Source organism: Pleurodeles waltl, chromosome 6 (genome assembly GCF_031143425.1).
Source record: "Pleurodeles waltl isolate 20211129_DDA chromosome 6, aPleWal1.hap1.20221129, whole genome shotgun sequence".
Classification (NCBI taxonomy): domain Eukaryota; kingdom Metazoa; phylum Chordata; class Amphibia; order Caudata; family Salamandridae; genus Pleurodeles; species Pleurodeles waltl.
The window spans coordinates 864,572,873-864,593,503 of NC_090445.1; the positions used below are offsets into that span (position 1 = coordinate 864,572,873).

At 45.5% G+C, this 20,631-nt stretch overlaps 1 protein-coding gene across 1 annotated transcript in view; it reads right to left on the reverse strand.

The window, feature by feature from the left end:
• Positions 1–17,206: 17,206 nt before the first annotated feature.
• Positions 17,207–20,631, reverse strand: part of MORN4 (MORN repeat containing 4) — a 55,559-nt gene continuing 52,134 nt past the window's right edge. Inside the window, exon 5 of the mRNA XM_069239625.1 lies at positions 17,207–20,305. Coding sequence (XP_069095726.1) covers positions 20,157–20,305 — 149 coding nt within the window. The 3' untranslated portion in view covers positions 17,207–20,156. The remainder of the gene's footprint in view (positions 20,306–20,631) is intronic.

The following is a 20,631-nucleotide window of genomic DNA, read 5'->3' on the forward strand; positions in this document are numbered from 1 at the left end:
AAAGAAACTTTCAGTGCATGTTCGAAAGAGCACCAAAGGCACCGAAACACGGGCTGCACACAACGCAAACCCGGTCTGAATGACAGGGACCAGTCACACTCCAATTGCTCCTGGAGTAATGCTCCAAAGTACTGCATCATGCGTTCATGACACAGCTGAGCTGGTGGGCGCGCTTTCAGTCCTCCTTGTTGCAGCAGGACAGCCATTGCGGCGAAAAAGTAGCAAGAGCAAGATGTCACCTATTATAGACAAAGTTATCAGAAATCCCCTGAAAATACTGGAAAATATTGAGTGGATGGCTGAAGGTATTAAGCCGGAGGAAAAAATATGTTCCCACAGGATGTAACAATCTTAGAGACCGAAACAACAAACTATTCTGGCTCGCATCCCACAACAGTTTTCACTATTGAGGGGGACATAGCTGCCATTTGAGAGCACCTGGAATGCAGGTCTAATCGAGGGGACTGGGACTCCCTTCAGATAACAAGCCAAGTTCGCTGCCAAAGCGTTACATGCCCAGTGCAAGGACAGCTGTTTAGAAACCATCGAATGGCTGACCGAAGTCTCGCAATCACTACTGCTAAGAAAGACCTCTTTCATGCCACTGAGACATCTGTACGAGGGTAGCTCCCATACCTCCTGGATGTAACTATGTCTTAGCCTTTCATATCTGCCTGCTTGAATGTGTTTTAAGCAGGACGTGAATTGATGTGTTGAAATGGGCAGATTAATGACCCCGTGTATTAACCACTCAGCAGATGGTATTTCAGCCACAGTAAAAGGCAACTTTTCTAATTTTTCAGTATTTAACATGACATAAGTAGCTTCTTTCTTTGCCATTAGTTTTTGTTGTTGCGTTAAGTTAAATGTGGTAAATATGTCCCTTGCGCTAATGTGTTGCCAGGGAACGAAACCTGCCTTCAGTGTTTGTAGTGTCCAACCCAACTGCATAATGGACCTTAGTTGACTCTGTCCATGATGTAAAGAGGACATATCATATTATGTCTATTGCAGAAGAAAAGATGTTGTTTAAGGTGTATATCCGGACTGACAGGGTATTAATCCCATTATCTACAACACCTAATGCCTTCTGTAAGTTTTCCTGATCTATTTGCCTTAACCAGGCAGCAGCTTCTTGTTGAGAAAGCTCACAAATTTCATTATAGACTGCATATAAGAAGCGCTTTCTGCAATGTTTTCTGTGGTCTAGCAGGAAATCAGGTAAGTCAGTGTTATTAGACAGGAGACTGAGGTGATCTCCAACAGCATCTAGTGAGGCACTCTTAAACCATTGCTGGCATAATTTCCCTAAACTGAATGTTGTTACTATAACCGCATGTTCAGATGACACATAGCGAGGGTCTGGCCTACTTGTTCTAAAACCCCTGTGGAGATTATAAAATATTTATGACACCCGTTGGTATCTATTGGCCACAATAACCACCCGCTGGGACGTAAAAGTGAAGTATTAAACATGTCATTCTGAACCCATTCATCGAGCTGATCTTCAGTTGCATTTATATACTTTTGCCATTTTCATTTAAAAATATCATTTGAACAGGTATCAGACATGCTCTAAATAAAGCTTCCTTTCCACTTATTTGCCAATTTTTTGCTCCCCACACACTTTTTAACTCAATCGGCTTCAACCAATATTCATATCCTTCTTTAGCCAACCGGGAAACAAAGGAACCTGAATAAATGAATTTGGGATCTGGCAATAATGCATGTACATTTATTATCAATGGCAATTTGAAGTAATATTAGTCAGCAGTTTTAACACTGTGCCCAGAAAAATGTGCACATTTTTCAGAATATGTTTTAGATCTCCCTTGTGGTGGAGTTGGACAATGTTCCCATTGTGTGTAATTAAAAGTAGCCTTTGGGGTTCTTGCTCTATGAATGAAATGGTGTCCGTAATAATTATAGCAAAACATGTCACCATAATTCTCTTTAGATTGATAAACATCCTCACTTTCAAATATAGAAAAAAACAGCAATTCAGTCATCATAAAATCAACTGTTTTCACATCCATCCCAGTCATCAGAAACAATTCCAGGTATTACTACATAGTTCATAGAAAGTTTAAATACATATGCTATTTGAATTACCTCTGTTGGGCCGTATATATAAAATGTGACTTTATGCCGAACAATCCCATCAGAAATTGGTATCGCGAAATGTTCACGAAAGACAAGTCTCTGTAGAGCTTGTGAGAAGAAAAATTGGGTTTTAGGACCTCATCCACCAGTTCAACTGTTGATCTTTCAGGAAGATAATGAGCATGTATTAATAGAAAAAAATGTTATGACAAAGCCAATCCAAAGGAGGAAAGCTAATACCGTTAAGGAAAGCCTGATAGTTCCATGGGAAAATAAACTGCCTTAAAACAAATAATTTTATCAGCTTACGTGTTTTTGGTTGTTCAGATGTAGACGAGGCAAATGAATCTGAAAAAGTGTTGTTGATGTCGGCAAAGTATGTAGAAGCACTTCATGCAAAAACAGGAGCCATATTCGTAGGAGGAGGACTGGTAGGGGTCTCCCGCGGTGGTTCACAGTAAATGACACCATCTATCTGTGTTGAAGTTGTGATGAAATCGATCAGCAATTTCTATATTGTTTGTTGTAATGGATGTTAGTGGAATTAATGCAAGATCATTTTCCACCCTCCCGAAGCCCGAGAGGGGTCAGTCTTGCTGCTCAAAACTTGTAGAGGGACGTCTTGACCAGTAGTGAGAGGGATTCAGGAACTACTGGTTGCTCCTCTTGGTCTGCTGTGCAGGATCGGCCACATGGTGTAACTTGACATTGTCGATAAATACAAAACAGTTTTCTTTAGCACCAGCCAACGGTGGTAGAATGACAGTTCTGGTACCGTGTATTCCCAAGACTGGGACCGATGTACGATAAGAAGGACCAAATTCCTTTTTCACAGCAATTTTTTATTTTTTGTAAAATTGTTTTATTGATATTTCAGTACAATAAAATGAACAGGCCCATGTATATAAGAATTCAGACTACCCACCATGTTCTGTGCCTTCTCCCGGTCCCTCCCAGCCCAAGGCAAGTTTAACAAATATCAGAGAGAAACACATGCTTAAGACATCGCTTTAACCCTGAAATGGTGAACATAGCCATTAGCTTCTGTTACTTGAAACAAATAAACAACCAAACCTTACAACACAACAAGTGTCCTATCCCTTTTATGTCGCTGAAGCAAATCAAGAGGCCATTGGGCTGGGAGCCCACACCCTGAGCCAAAGAGAACAATCCTAATTACACTCAACTACTCTCTGTACTTGGCTCCTATATGTGGAAAAGATGCAGTGCCTGGAGACGGGGACTACATGCTGTAAGGGGCAGGCCCTGTGAGAGGAACCTGACCAGGAGATCTCAGATAAAGTCAAAACCACTGCGCGAGCCATCCATATTGTCAGCCAGACGTTACATGGCGAGGCCCGCCATATCTTTGTGAACCAAAGGGCTATTGGGGGTGGGTCTACTTTCTTCCAGAAGGACGCTAAAGTAGTCTTCGCAGCCCCCAACACCAACCACAGAATGGTGCGATCCCCCTGCGATTGGTGTTTCAGCTCCGGAGCACGAAGGCCCAATAGGATGTGTTCTGGAGATGTCGGTACGGGGTAACCCAATATCTCTTAAGTGGGAGAGGATTTCATTCCAATAAGGGCAGATAGCAGGGCAGTCCCACCAAATGTGCCCAAAATCCCCCAGCATGCCACAGCCTCGCAAACTCCGGTCGGATGTCTGGGGTATATTTTCTTAAGCTTCTCCGGGTAGAGGTACCATTTGTAGAGTAGTTTATAGTGTACTTCCCTGGCTCCCATCGAGCGATTATGCTTGGAAATGTCATGAAATGGGTGTCGCCAACGGTCCTCACCGACCGAGGTGCCCAGCACCTGTTCCAAAAAAGTGATGTGTCGAGGGGGCGGCGCCCGTTGCGAGGAGGCCAATATGTTGTACAGCGTAGCTATACTGCCCCTCGTAACTCCTTCCTGCTGCACGAAGCATTCCTGGTGGCCGCCTCCCACATGTGAGGCTGTGTGACCCAGTGCACTAACTGCGTGTAATGGAAGTGGTCAGATGATGGGAGATGAAAATCCCTGCAACAGTTAGCAAACGTACGAAGCTGGTCTTCATGATATAGATCTGCAATCCGCAAGCAACCCCCTCCCTCCATCTATCTATCGAAGGACCCCGATGATTCCCCCGGGGGAAAAGCCTTGTTGAAATGGATAGGAGTATGTGGTGAAGGAAAGGATGCAATCTTGAGGGTAGTTCCGCAAAAAATTCTGCTGGGATGCCGACGGGTAGGCTCTGAAAGAGGTAGAGGAAGCGAGTCAGCACCGTCATCTTGATGCTATTGATTCGCCCCAGCCAGGAAAGCCAGAGCGATGACCACCTCTTAAAGTCCTCTAGCAATGATTTGAGTAGGGGTGGGTAGTTGGCTTGGAACAGTTCGGACACCTTAGGGACAAGCCTAACTCCCAGATATGTGATTTTTTTTTTTTTTGCCCAAATAAATGGAGACAAGGATGCTATCTGGGCCACTGCAGCGGCCGGCACAGTCAGGTTGGGGATATATGATTTCCCCGTGTTTACTTTAAAGCCTGCCAACTGCCTGCCAACTGCTCGAAGAGCGACAACTCTTGCCGAATAGCTGAAAGAGACGTGTGGAGTTCAGTGACGAACAGTAAAATGTCGGCGGCAAACATGATGGTCGGAGCCAAACTTGATGCAAGGAAAGCTGGGGCATGCTCTTACTCGTGCCGCCAGGGGTTCAACACTGGCCGCAAAGAGTAGCAGGGAAAGAGGACATCTCTGCCACGTACCCCGTGACAAATAAAATAAAAAAAAATCAGAGGTCACACCGTTCACCAGAATGCTTAATCGGGTGCATGAATAATTGCTCATCACCACTCTTATAAATTGTTCCCCCGAATCCAAAACGCAGCATTGTCGCTACCAGGTACGACCACTCCACCCTATTGAATGCTTTTTCAGCATTGAGCGCCAACAAAAGCGCAGGCACCCGTTTCTTAGATACCTTTTCCATCAGATGGATGACATGTCACAAACTGTCATGCATTTGGCGGCCCTTGATAAAGTCCAGATGGGTCAACTCTGGCATAACATCCTCCAATCCGTTCGCCAAGATTTTAGAGTATAATTTGGCATCAAGGTTAAGTAGAGCAATAGGCCTATAAGAGGCACACAGCTGAGGGTCCTTCCCCACCTTACAAACTAGTGTGACCAGTGCATCTCCCATAGTGGGGGACACCTCTTACATAATTAAACAGTGCAGTGAGATGTTCTGACAACTCCACACTAAAGGACTTGTAAAAGTGGGCTGTCGGGCCAAGAGCTTTATGCAGAGGGAGGGAGTCAATAGCCGCTTGGACCTCTTCTACTGTAAACGGTGCCTCCAGCACTTCATTTGTCTCCCTGGAGACCCGTGGAAGCTGGGAATGTTGTAAATAGCTTTCGTGAGTATGGGCAGGCGGTTGATCTGATTGATAGAAACAGGCATAGAACCTTCTGAATGCCAGTGCCTTCTCCTCCTCGGAGAAATGTTCCCTGAGTTCGTCATTAACCTGCCCTATATAGTCCTTAGCTTGTTTGACTCGTAGTTGTCTCGGCAGTGGGGTGCCTATCTTATTGCCCTTTTCATAATGGGCTCTCTAAAGCCTCAACAGTGCCATTTCCGCCCTATTCATATAGATGGATTGCAGTTTACCTTTAATGGTGGCCATCCTCCTCTGGGCCTGCCAGGTCGGGGAGAGTGTATGGGCCCTTTCAGCTACTTTAAGCTTGTTTTCCCAGAGGCTACGGTCTTCAGATTTTAAATCGATTTAGTGCAGACGCCAGGGAAATGCATGTGCCTCTGATGACCGCCTTGAAGGCATCACACAGAACTGGCGGTGTCCCCCACCTTATTATATTGGAAATACTCTCTGATAGCTCTCCACAGATTGTTACGGGAGCCGAGTCACGTATCAGGACATTAGGAAAGTACCAGCGCCCGGCGGTGGAGTGCACAAGGGACCACTCCAGGCCAGCCTCCACAGGGTCATGGTCTGATATAATAATCGGGTGGATGGCCACCGATCGAAGAGTCTACCGCAGCGGCTTACTCAGAAATATATAACCTATCCTTCAGTAGGATCGATGAGAATGTGAGAAGAAGGTATAATCCCTCTCTGTGGTTTTGAGGGTGTGCCAGGAGTCACAGATCCCAAAGCGACGGCAGGCGGACTTCACTGATCTGGCAAAATCACTTGTCTGTGATCTCTGTGGGTGTGTCGTGTCTAGAGCCGGATTCCACACCAGATTGAAATCACTCAATAAAATTATCTCACCGTTTGCAAAACCCTCCAGCTCTCCCAGGAAATTCTGAAGAAATTGTGTCTGTCCACTGTTAGGTGCGTAAAGAGTGGCTAACGTGCAATGTCTTCCCCCCAGGCTACCCTGGACCAATGTTCCCTGTAAGGTGCGCGCACACCCTTCCTTCCCCCACCACGCAGGCCTGTTTGCCAAGCGCGCACATTTCTGCCTGCATCACGTGAGAGAGTGAAACCGTATGGCAGCGCTACGTTTAAAAAAACTAAACAGCGTGAAAACGCAGTCACTCTCTTCGCGGCAGATCAGGAAAACAAAACAGCAGTGCAGGACCCGAGGAGAAATCCCTGCACGAGCATAGTGGGTCAGGGTGACTGGCACAGTTAGCTGGCAAATTGATGTTCCCTGGCATGTTGGCGCAGTGAGGATGTCCAAGGCCCTGCTGGGGCTGCCTGTTCCTCGGAGCGCAGGCTGAGAGTCAGCGAGTGCCGGCGGTGGCTAAGGCTGCTTGGAGCTGTGTGGAAGCCGGCACTAATGAGCCATTGTGTGGCATTGTTGCAGCAGATGTTTTCACGCTCCTTGGCCCGGGAACCAGAAGGACTTGATTCTGCAAGTCACCCGAACTTAGAGACAGTCTTGACCCAGAGAGCAAAGTGTGCATTCTTGCAAGATATTGCTCCCTCTACGCCGATTACAGTTTAAGGCCATCACAGATAAACTCCACACAGATAAACACACCAAATACATATGACCTACGCCTTTGGCCTCTCCTTTACAGTGAGCGTGTTTTCTACACTGCTCAATCTGCAAATAAAACCATGCTGGTGCCCAAACCCTCCACTTAACCACGGGACTACTGCAATTAAATGTTGTTTACCTAATACAAAACTGTAAACCAAAAAAAACAGAAAGGAGAGAATAACACAGGAGCAAATAATTAACAAAGCGTTCACATGCTTGCAAAAGAAGGACAAGAGCAGCAAACTCACCCTGCAGCCCTGCCTCCAACATGATAACGTCTCTCCTCCTCTGAACATCACATCGGCACTGCTCATCAGAGCTCTTTAGAGAAGCCCTGCAAAGCGCTGCTAGTCTGGCTCCAAGCCGGTGACTTCAGCAGCTCCATGTTAATACAGCAATAGCTCACAGGGGAAAGGTGCACAAATGGAGGACACAGTGGATGCCCAGACATCCTGATGAAAGGCAGCTGCACCATGACCAGAGAAAGTGCATTGTGAGTACTGCCATTTACTCTGGGTCAAATATGCGCTTTGCAGGTAGTTAGCTGAAGTGCTGAATTCACATTTTTGTAAATGAACTGCAAAGCATGGCCCTTTGTGAGGAGCCTGCTATAATCACACACAGGGCCGGCTTTTGGCGGTGCAACAGTACCGGGACTTGACCTCTGGGGAGCACTGTGTTTAGCAAAAACTTCCAAAACTTGCGATATAAAAGCGCCTGCTGAAAAGTTCCTTGTGCGTTTATCCTTGAAGAAACAATTAAAATGTCAACATGCCTATTGTGATTAATGTTCTTGCTAGAGAGAGATGGGAGTTTTGCCTAGTGGCAGCTTTGACTCAACATAAAGTAGCATAGAGGGTTAATATGCCTGCTGCAAAAAACAGAACTATGGGGCATATTTTAAAGAAAGTGGCGCTGCACACAGTGCAGCGCCACTTTGCTTGCCCCCCCCTCTAACGCCACCATGAGTGCGTCATATTCAAAATACGGTGCACCATGGCGGTAGTTAGTGGACTAGTGTCAGGATTTTATATGCTAGTCCAGTGCTTTGCAGGATTAGCATAAAAAATGTTGACACTAATCCTGCAAAGCACACAGAGGCCCATTGTAACCAATGGAAGCCTCCTTTTAATGCCTGATCTTGGTAGTTATGCGCTGCGCTCGCATGAAGGGTCAATTTCTTGGCGCACGTATCATTGCCTGCAGCACACAGAGACCTTACACTCCCGCACACAGTGGAAACAAATTAGAGGGAACATTGCCCTGGACCATTAAGTATCTGCCTTACTTATCCTCCATGGATCCTGCTTCCCGGAAGTGAACAGACCTGTGAAACATCAGGGCCAACCCACAGTGTTTCGTTGGCGCTGAAGCCGAAAATATCTGAGGGAACTGTTTGTGGCGTAGGCGGTGCCCTTCCCCCCTACAGATGCATTTCCTGCAAGGCCACGATATCATAATGATGATGATCATCGAAGTACTTTCTCAGCTGCGACCGCATATTGGGTGAGTTCAACCCCTTTACATTCCATGATAGCACCTCCAACATTACACCACAGTAACCCAAATGTTCTCAACTAAGCGCACCGTATCATCCCCGACTCCCTGCACCCCTCTCCACACCTCCTCCCCCACCCGGTGCCCCAAGTGGTCCCCGGTCCCCCACAAAGCCCTCTTGCGACAAAAAGGGACAATGAACAATAACCAAACAGAAAAAAACATCTCATATGAGAAAAAAACTCAAACAAGAAAATGCAGCACGGCAATCCTCCTTACTTTCTTCATTGCGTGGAAGGGGTATGTAACCGCCTCCTCTCCCCCCCAGACCAATCACCATAACCAAGTGAGCATTAACAGAGGAACACCCCCGCAGCCTTAAAAAGCAACAGGAGCGGAGTCACGCCAGATCAGGCTACCAGTGGGCGAGTCAACACCAGGCTCCTCAAAGACAGACTGTCCTCCACGAGGGAGAGGCCTTCCCCGCAGCCCGGCCTCCAAGAAGGCCCTTGCCTGGGGCTGCACCAGAGGCCCCCCAGGACCTAGCTGGAACCACTGTAGATGCCATACAGTTGGATAATGTCACTTCCTGGGAGTCTTCCTCTCCCTCCTCTTTTGTTTCCATTGTTCTGCCGAAGATGAAGAGGCATCCACCCCACGCACGGCCCCAGCAGTGGCGAAGCCACCATCCGCGCTCTCTGTCTGTAGGCCCAATGCTGCAGCCACCTCGTCGATGGCCGTAAAGTGGCAAGCCTTGTTATGGAGTTCGAAAGCCAGACCAAAGGGAAATGTCCAACGGTACCTTATGTTTTTCGCTCTTAAGGCTACTGTCACGGGGCGGAAACTGCTGCCATCGGGCCAGCGTCACCGGCGCGATGTCCTGATAAAGGGTGCAGTGTGCCCCCTGAAAGGAGACAGTGTCCTGTCCTGTCATCGCACCCGTAATAGAATGCGTTCCTCGACCTTGAGCTCAACTTTACCAAAATGTCTCTAAGCCTTCTCCCTTCGCTTGCAGCCCCATTGCCCACTCAGTTCAACCTTTCCACTCGAACCTGCGGCTGATCCTCTCCCAAGAGGGTGGAGAAAAGGCCAACCACAAAGGCCTCCAGGTCTGCTCTCTCGGCTCGCTCCTCCAGACCCGACAATCTGATGTTATCCCAGCGAGCACGATTTTCTAGTTCTTCGCAGTTGAGCGTGGCGAGGTGAAGTTGCGTTTTAATACTTGTGATCTCATTCTCCACCAGGGCAACCTTCTGTTGCATTTCCTGCATCAGAGTTTCCAAATCCAGGGTGCAGGCCCCAACCAAGTCCACATCAGCCTGAAGTGAGGACAATTTCCCATTAAAGTCCGCCTGGAACACGTCCAATGTCGCCTTAAAGTCGGCTGTAAGTTCCTCTCGGAGTTTGGCCTTGAAGATGCGAAGGGAGGACCTCCTTCGTGTCATCTCTCCACCCAGAGGCAAGCCGGCGCGCCCCGCTCCGACTGGTGCAAAATAGTTGAAGACCCTGTCGGCCTGCACCCTCCGCCGAGGCATATGCTCTCCCCGGGGACTGATCGTTCAGAGATGCACACTGCCTCCATCTCGCAATGGTCCACAGGCTTGCTCCCCCCGCAGGGGCGTCTCAGCTCCCCAAGGGGGCCCCCACCAGGGCCTCTGCACACATAGCGAGGAGGGGGGAGAGACACCCCCCCACCCCAAGCCCCGCTGGCGCCCTCGCAGGTCAGCCTCCCATTGCTATCACGAGGGCCCAGCTCCCATCCTCTCAGGGCCTCTCCACCAGCCGCCCATGGGATCACCCTCCTGTCCCAGTGCGCTGCGCCAGGGCTCCACCGAAGCATGCCACCTGTGAGGGTGTTCTCCACACTAACATCCCGGGAGCAACTGGTCTCTCCAGGTGGCGGCACCCTCCAGGGCGCCCCGCGTTGTTTCACTGCTGCACAGGCACGTTAACACAGGGGAGCCCGCGGGAACACCTCCAAAACTCAAGGGGCCAGCACCCCCTCCCCGAGGGCGCCACCCGGGGCACCCACTCCGTCACTGGGCTGTGGCCTCCAGCTTCATTCGGGCTCCTGTTCCTCCAGCGGAGCAAGCCGCAGCACTGCGTCCGTCTACCTGGGGCCGGCTCCCCCTCTCGCCAAGCGGTGGTGGTGGCCCCAAACTCCTTCACGGGGCTCCAGCCCCTGCCCTCACCTGCTCCTCCTCCAGCCACCTCTGGGCCCACACCACAAGGTGGGCTGACCGCCCGGCCGGGGTTCCCCGCTCCACATCTCGAGCCACCCAGGGGGCCCGTCCCCAGCAGGTCATTCCCCTCCCCGGAAGTCACAACAGCTCTACGGTGCCAAGGGGGTCATAGTGCTCCCCCTCGAAGCTCCTTCACAATGGTCCAAGGGGTTTTTTGACAGAGCCGCCGAAGCTCACGTCTGAGGGGTCATGTTGGTTGGCCCCGCCCCTCCACAGCAACTTTTTCGCATGCTATAGTTCCAACCTTTGGAATCCAGCCAGTAGATATCATTGGTACATCCTTAATTCCTGCGTAGGCAGCACTGGCACAAGCGTTGTCATCACGGAACTGTTTTAATACAGTGACACGTTCATTTATGGTAAAAGGTGTTTCTGCCGCCTCCACGTCAGCACCATCAAGATCTGGAACATACATTTGAGTTCCAAACAGGCACTCGTATGAAGTAAAACCCCCAGGTACCTTGTAGGCAGATTATTAAGTGCTCTCTGGACTCCATACAGGTGATTAAGCCAACTACGACCCGTACCTAATACTCTGTCTGAAAAGGATTGCTTTAAATCACGGTTTCGTCGGTCCACAATACTTTTTTCCTTGGGATGAAATAGAGACGAGTAATGGAGTTGGGCCCCTAATGAAGCCATGGTGTTCCTGAATGCCTTTGAGGCAAAGGCAGGGCCCTGGTTTGAGTGAAAAGTCGAAACTGCTAATGTGTCAATAAAGACCTGCAAATCTTTAATAACAATCTGAGCATTAGCCGAGCGTTGTGCCCACACCCATAGAAATCTGGAGCAAGAGTCGACAGTGACTAAGATGTATTTGTATTTACTGTCCGGTGTTAGGGGACCACAATTGTCCAAGTACACACATTGTAATGGTTTGTTGGAAATTAGGAGTGGTGTCTGCGGTGGGCGTTTGACGGTGGGGCCCCTAATTTGTTGGCAGATGTCACAAAGTAAATACTGCTTGGTCTATTCGAATAGACCTGGCCACCAATAACGTGCTTGCAATAAAGCTATTGTAGCCGCTTTAGGTCTTAATTGGGAATTATCTGAACCCCCACGCCTGGTATTTTTACTTCTGCACCAAGAAAGCCTCCCATGCGGTAGGAATATTTAGCAGGAAATTCTTTTGGAAAGGGAGTGCCTTCAGCCGTGGCTTTCACGGCAGCCCATATGTCATCGTCCGGTTTCGTTCTACAACGAGTTACTGCAGCAACAGCAGCCGTAGCTACTGCTGATTTGGCTGCTTCATCAGCCAGAGTATTTCCAGCAACGTGTATTCCAAAGCACTGGTGTCCAAGTGTATGTACAACATGGACATTTGATAGCGTTTCCTTCTTATTCGCTACTTTCACCCAAGGAAGCCTGTGCTTGATGGTGTTGACTTTGGAATCTCTGAACCCATCCTGGCACCAGTAATGCAGGTATTCATTGAAGGACTGGACACAACAGCACGAATCACAAACAATCAGTGTTAGCTGTGCAGGATCCGCATGTTCCAGTGCCATCACCAGAGACTTTAGCTCTGCTAGTTGTGCTCTGCAATCCTCTAGGGTTTGCGTGAATGTATGCTGGGGACAAAATGTATTATCCTCCATGTATCCACTTACGACTGCGCAAGCAGCTCAGTATTGATGCTTTGTGCCTATTACTGGTTGTGCTGAGCCATCATGTACATGACTCTTTGATACTGATCAAAAGGCAATTTATTTGCAGGAACTGGGTATTCTAGTTCATACTGCAAAAATTCTTGAGTTTGTAATTATGGGTCAACAATTGAGTCGACATTAGTGGCTGTCAAAGACGCTGCCTGTTGAATCCAATGTGGATATAAAGCTTTAGCGTTTGGAACGCTGACTTTGGTAACAGCCTCAAGGGCTGGAATTGGAGATACAACAATAATGCGTTCCCCTGGATCAGTTGACTTTCTTTAATGACATCCATCTGAACAGTAGTGAGAACTTTCTCAATGGGAGCAAAGCGCTGTTTTGCTGCTGAATACAAGTGTGATTTGCATGCTATCGGGACTGTCTCACCCTCATTTAAAGTTACATAGGTGAAACCAATGGCACCAGCAATTACTCTGATGACCAGATGTTTTTCATTATCCCTTGTGTGTGTGTTGTGCTTCAAACATGTCTGTTTGCAAAGCTCTGAGAATGCATGTGTTCAACTGTCCAAAATTTACTGGAAAAGTCAGGACGTATTAAGTCACAGAATGGTTTTATACGTGATGCATAATCTAGAATGTAAATTCTGCAAAAATTTAGGAAACCACTAGTGATTGGAGTTTTTTTTAATGGTTTTTGGAGGTTGGAACTGCGCACATTTTTCTAAGAATTGTGGCGCTAGGCTCTTTCCTTCACTTGATAATTGATATCCCAGAAACAGAACACCAAGGAAGGCTATTTTTTTTTTTTTTTAAATTGAATTTATAGCCGAATTCGGCAAATCCCACAACAATGTGGGCTACCAGTCTTAGAAGTTGATGTAATTCATCATCCGTGAGATAAATAACATCTACATAGGGCAATGCTTCAGGGTCAATGTTGTGCCATATTGAAGTCACACAAGTTGCGAACAGTCCTGAACTGTTCTTGTACCACTGGGGTAAACAACAGAATTTGTTCTGGGAGCCTAGTGCGCTGAAACTTGTTAAGTCTCTACTCTCAGACACTATATTTTGGCAGAAGAAACCATTGGAAATTTCCAGTGTTGTTTTAAATGTTTTGCACACTATGTTGTTCATGAGTGCTGTGCTGAGTGCTGTGCTATGTGAGTTTGGTATAGTGTATGTGCGTGTATAATATTCTGTACAAATGGTCCGGTTTAGCTACTGGGAATAAGGGATTATTCATTGGTGAGACACAGGGTTCGATTATGCCCTGGTACTCCAGTTGTGTGAGTATTTCCCTCATGGGTGCTTTTGCATCATGTTTTATTTGATACTGAGATTGAGGATGGGATTGATTTTTAAAAGGAATTACATGATAGGGGGAATCTTTATCCCATCCTACCTGGTTGCGATATAACACGGGTGCCTGCGCCAATGCCCAATCAATGGCGTAGGATTCTGCAAGCTCATCGGGAATTAGAAGCCAGAAAGAAGGCGTGATAACATCTTCTCCATATGGGCAAGTATGGACAAATTCAGGTGGTCAATCCCTTTCGGCCAACAGAATATCATATATATTTATGACGCAGTCCCAAAAGATTGCGTTGATTATGCTTTTAATGTCTCCTAAGTGTAACATTACTTTATACACCCTATCAGGCGTGGAGACACGCATGTCCACAGTTTCAACTTGTAAGAAGTCATCAGTTGCTTTCACCTCCATATGCTATTGAAGATTTCGGTGAACTATTGTGACCTTTGCTGCGCTGTCTAATGGCGCTAATGCCCACTTCTTTTTCTTCAATAGAGCCCTCTTCTTGAGTGGCATGTTGAACTGCAAGTGCTGCCCCTTTTTTCTTTTTAAATTGGGGTTTTTGTGTAGTAAGGGGAGGTCGCATAATGACTGCAATTGGTACCTGTTATGGGTTTGCCACAATGAATGGTAAGTTTTGTTCAGAGATAAGCACACCAAATGGGGATTATCCTTTTAGAGTTCAAGCTTGAACACCATACAGCGTTAGTTGGGTACTCCCTACTTAGCTGAGGAGAAAAATCTTCAATACCACAGACGTCTCTGTATGTAATACTGAGGTGTCTTTGTATGTAGCGGGACAGAGATACTCAGGAGGAACCGAAAATTAGAGCCTGACCAAACGTTAGCAGCGCCATGTGGCTTAGGCTCTCATTATTCTAATGAAACTACTGGATTTGGATGGCAGAATCACTTTCACTGCAGGAGACCGAGTCTGAACCCACTACAGGTGACATCTGATGACCTAATCCGAGTTTAGCAGTGCCTCATCTCCACCCAAGAGCAGGGATTGGGCAACCGGGTGCATGACACAATTGACTCCTCAGGGAAATTGTGGTCACTCAGATCTCATCCGTTTCTCTCAATAACATTAGTCTCATATACAAGGACAATCAGAGGCAGAATAGAATTCAATAAGGTTTTATTGAAATAACTGCATCTTAGATAATAACGTATGTACTGCAATAACTAGGAGGATGAAACATGACAGGATTAAAATTGTGACAAGGAGAGTGAAGCATAAAAATAATGCTGCCATATTGTCACTAGAACCATTAAAATAGCTCCTACCCAGGCTATGTTAGAGCACAGCATGTTAAGCTCTAGTTCTGCCCTTCAGGTTCCCCTGGGAAAACATCATCCCTCATACCTGAGTAAGAGCCCTATAATCAACAAAAGTAGCTGCAGCGAAGCACTCAGCAATCGGCATACAGTCGTGGTCATCTGACTCAAATCTCCCTCGAACGTACATGGGTCAATAAAACAGCTGATGTTCCAAGAAAGGATCCCTACACGTAAGGGTGTTTATGTTTCTATGAATACTAGAGACAAAGGGCCAGATGTAGCAAGATATTCTTTTGCGAGTCTGAAATTGCGAGTCGGTGCGACTCGCAATTTCAGACTCGCAAAAGCATATGCAGAATGGTGTCTCAGAGGCTTTTTGCGACCCCATAGCGAGTCCCTGCACTCACAGGGATGGTGGCCTGCTGAAGTCAGCAGACCTCCATGTCTGTGACTGCTTTTTCAATAAAGCAGTTTTTTTCCCCTCCATTTTGCAGCCAGTTTTCCTTAAAGGAAAACGAGTTGTAAAATGAAAAAAATACCGAAACCATTTGGTTTCGTTTTTTCAGAGTAGGCAGCTCTGAAAAAATATTTTTGTCGACATTCACAAAGGGGAAGGGGTCCCATGAGGACCCCTTCCCTTTTGCGAATGAGTTACCACCAGTGTGACACTGGTGGTAACTGCGAGTTGCTTTGCAACCTCATTCGCGGTCACAAAGCAAGTCTGAATTGCGATGCGAGTCGCAAATAGGAAGGGAACACCCCTTCCTATTTGTGAGTCGCATTCCCAAATTGCGAGTCGGTACCGGGAATGAGCATCCCGGGAGGCCGTTTGCATGGCGCAAATTGCGTTTTTCGCAGTTTGCGACATGCAAACGGCTTGCTACGTCTGGCCCAAAGCGTTACCACATTTACCGGCAACCTATCATACTGCAGCCTTGAGAAAAGCAAAGAGTGAAAGAAATGTCTTGTTTAAGAACGCAGTGCTGGCCTAGGCAAAGAACAGTTAGATAGAGAAAATAAAACAAGACCGCAAATGTGGCTATTGTTAAAATAATAAACAAAGCTGAATAAAATATATCTAGGTTAAAATGCACAGCGGCAGGCCTAGTTTGCTAAGATAACGTGTATGAAGCTATAACTAAAATGGATAGACAACAATGTTTGGCAACAGACGGTATTCACCTACTTTATACATCTCAGAAGTCCATCTGTAATCTGTCATACCTTTGGGTATCTCATGGTTAGGACTGGCGGTACCTCTGAATAGTACAGGTGGCATCTTGAACCAAGCTCCAACACTTTAAGGTCTCAATAACTAAGTCATGAATTATCCAGATATCAGTCAAGTCCTCACTCTGAGACAAGAGGCCTATGTGAAAGAGTCCCACATGCCTTTCATCTCCAGTGATGTCAGGCATGTGGGACACTTTCACGTGGGCCTCCATTAAAGTAGACTGAGGAGGCACCTCTAACATCTAGGGTAAACTAACAGACCACTTGTAAGGCAGCATAGTTACATCACCGGGGATGCAGGTGCAATGAGGGAAAGTTCACTCACGCTTTCAACTAGCCAAAGTGCAGCCACATAATTGCAGGAACCCAATTTTTGTTGCTTCTTCCCAATTAAACTAGGAAACCCCTGAGAATTCCAAAATACAAAGATATCTGGTCACTGAAAAAGCAACTTATTTACATGGTGTGCTGAAAGGATATCACCGACTGGAGTATTCAGAATCAAAGATTGAGAGACTAGAAACTTCAACCAGAGACTGCACAGGCTCCTGAAGAAAACTGAACACTGCTACATTCATAACGATGATGACCTAAATTATGGGTTGTAAGTCAGCCAGTAGACTAACAGCCCCAGGCAACTAAGACAAGGACGAACCAATCCAGAGAAGAATGTGTGCACAGAAAATGCACTTGAGGCTACAGAAAACATATGTACCACAAAGAGCAGGTGCTGAGGATGGAATCCTGTTGAGTGGGCAAAGGTACAAGTTGTGGTTCTGGCAAAGCTGTGTGTATCATAGGTACACAATTTGCCCTTTTATGCTGGGAAAATGTGTCTGGCCGTTGGATATGCCACCACAGGCGTTTAAAGAAAGGGGAATGGACGTAGCAGGGCATGGGTAATCAACTAGAATCAAGATATGTTGCTTCACAGATTTTTTTTTAATTATTTTCTAAGATTAGTACAATCAAGAGATAATACAAGAAGGCAAGGCACAAGTTTAAGTATCACACAGATCTTTGTTGTGGATAAAACAATCATTACCTGCCAGCACAGTCATTGTTCATTTTACAAATAGGACTACAAAGAAATAAGATGACCTCTGTAACAGACAGACAGTTAATTTTAGTGCTCGTGAAATGCAGTGAGGCACAAATTCTCCAGATTAGAGACAGGCACTGAACAATTTTAAGTTACAGACAACTAAACACACCCTTCTATTTCTATTCACAACAGCAAGCGATAGGACAACATTGTCAGGCAGAGATTAATGTTGTTTAACTGATATTTTGTTCATACCCTTAATTAAGGCCTCCTAACGAAAAGGTGTGCAAACCTGGTCACTAAATGTAAGTGCATGTAACATGCCACAGGTGAGTAGACACACCAAAGTTGTTTTACAAATCAATTACACTAAGAAACAGGATAAACAAAGTGCAAGACAATATGAAAAGAGTGGTGGGACATCAAACAATTTAGTTAAATGCCACAGCGACACACCAGCAAACAAAGAATGAGTGAATTTGAAAAATGTCCCTTTCTTTTTATATTACTGCTTCCTCCAAAGGTTTTATAGGCAACTAACTGCCTCCACGTCTCTGGAATGTGAGGATATATTAAACTTAGCTCTGAAAGGGATAATAAAAACAAATCAATTTCTTTTCACAAGTGTTAAAGATATAGCTCGACCATAACCACTTCACATCTATTGTATAACTGTTCATGAATGCTCTGCAAATGTACTTAACAATATGTTTAGACAACAGTCATTATTACTCCTCTTGCCAACATGTCAAAGTTTATTTAAGGATATGGTCATTCAGGTATCCCTTCCAAATTTTCTATTTACAAACCCCTTGATTTTCATGTCTTTGCATAAGTTGACTTTAATTGTATTATTGCTATATTTAGAAGTGGACGTGAACCTTTCATCAAGTTCCAATCCTTCCCCGCCTACCCCCAGTTTAGATCCATACATACGTTGGACGCCCCTGGTGTGGTTAACTAACTTAAAAATAAAAACAAAACAGCTCACTTCTGTGAGGAAATATGAACGTTCGGATATATTATTAAATTGCATACATTTTTGTTTTAACCACATATTCAGAGTTAGATTCTTACAAGTGGACTCCTCGTTCCCTCCAAAATGTCAGCTCCATGTTCTCCCATTTCGTAGACACCCAGTCTTTTCCATTCTGCACTGGGGTGTAATAAGACTGTTCCTTAATCAACTTTCAGACACTTACTTTCTAAAAGACCTGCCATTTAGCAGGTTTCCCTTTTAGCTCCTTTTTTTTCTCATGTTCTCACTTTTTGTTTCATCTCTACCTGGCCTACATTTTGAATTTCCTTTGTATTATCAGCTTACCTTTCCAGTTTTCTTTTCATAGTCCTTTCAAGGAATGGTCTAGCCATTGTAAGAAGCAGTCTGGCTATTTGAAGAAGGCTTCCTCTGCAGTCTAACACATTATTACAGACTGAGAATAAACATTGCTCGTGTACTAGGCAAGTTCATATTTAAAAGAAAAAGTACCTGGTAAAAGGCACACAAATTCAATTTTCTACATTTTTACTGCCTTTTGGTGTGTCCATCAGTTTGGTTATTCAGTTTATCAAATGAAATAAACTCATCCCAGACTAGTAGTCTGGGGTGACCATGATCCACGATTTGGTTTAGTTCCTAGTCAACACATTGAAATGTCTGTCTTCAGAAAGTGTATAAGCTGCACAAGACTTATGTCTGTTGTAATGCGTGATAAGGTATTGATATTCCCTATCTAGGAGCATAGTTTAAAGAAGAAAGGAATCACAAATATTGACATACATACAACTGGGATGTAGTGAACACACAAAAAGGTTCCAAAACATCCACACTAGAAAGAAATGGGTCTTAAATACAAAAACATTGCAAATATATTCAAGTATGTAGTCTTGCAGCGCTGGTTATATTGGCAGAAGGCAGACAAACACGTAGGACAGCGTAACACATACAAACAACACAAAGATAGCTAGTCAAGCAAGACATGTATTCAAGTATATTTGTTGGAAAGTGGATGAGTAATCACTACTGCCAACCATCCATACCATCTGCAAGAGTACACGAGCAGCATAATGTTCTGTTGAGCTGGCTGCTCTCAGCGGCACTTAAGGGCCCTCAGAAGTCTTCTGAAGAATAGCAGCACACACATTTTATTGAAGTTGTTCAATTAGTGGGTAAACAGTCCTCCCAAAAGCGCTTGGTACCGTGCCTGCCACGCCCACATACAAATGAATCCAGACAAGTGATTTAAAGAGCCCAGTAGAGTGAAGTGTGTGACTGGCGCAAACATAATTCTGGAAACCTTATCCACACTAAAGTGCAAAGGGTCCTAGACTGGCTTAAGTCGCAAAAGGGCAACATTTCACTTAAACGATATTTAAGAAACCAAGTTTTCCTATATATTCATTTAGATGAGTCAATCTATTAATTATCAACATAATAATTTAACTATATATGTACATCTGGGGGTGGATATTGAATTCTCAATTGATAGACTAAACATACTTTACAAAGCAGCAGAAGATGCCAAATTCACTTGCAAATGTAGATGCCAAAACGACACATTCAGCACACAGAGGAAGGGATCAGTTCTGTAACAAAAAGAGCTGCGACGTGGGCTGGGGTGGAACTCTGGTGCTTGATGGTCGCAGTGCACAACAACCAATAGGAATTTTACCTGTTAAATCAATGTAGAAAAAGGTTGAAATATGCTGTAATACTGCTTAAACCAGCAAGCAGTGGTAAAAATGAACCGGTAAAGGTTGTGAAATTAACAGTGTGCGTCCTAAAAATATTCAAATTAACATTGTTTCTCTTTTTAATGCCCATGGCTATGTGGTGAGGCTGCAGGCAGCTTTGGAGGCACTTTGCGCCCTCTGGATCGTAGCTTGACACTTCTCCAGCTTCATTAGTTTATTATTTTCAAATAGTCCCTCGTTGCGTGGGACCCCATGGGAGCCATCGGAAAAAGTCAACAGCCCTAGGAAGATATGAGAGAAAGCAAATGGTGATGCAATTAGGAGCTGTTCATATATGTCCATTCAACTGATTAGTCTAGGATTTACCCTCTTATAACTTATCATTCCAAAAAAAGGTTTACCTCCTATCTTCAGGTTTTAGTGCGTTAGTTTTCATTAGCTTATTTGTCCTCGTGATTTCTTGCATTTGCATACCCTTGCTATGTGTCAAAATGTACATTTCGCCAGCAAAGCTTCTCAAAGTAGACAAGCTTTGTGCTTTACAAACGTTTGCAAAATTTCCCACCATGTTATGAGCAGATGTGATGTGCCAAGTGTCTGGGCCTTA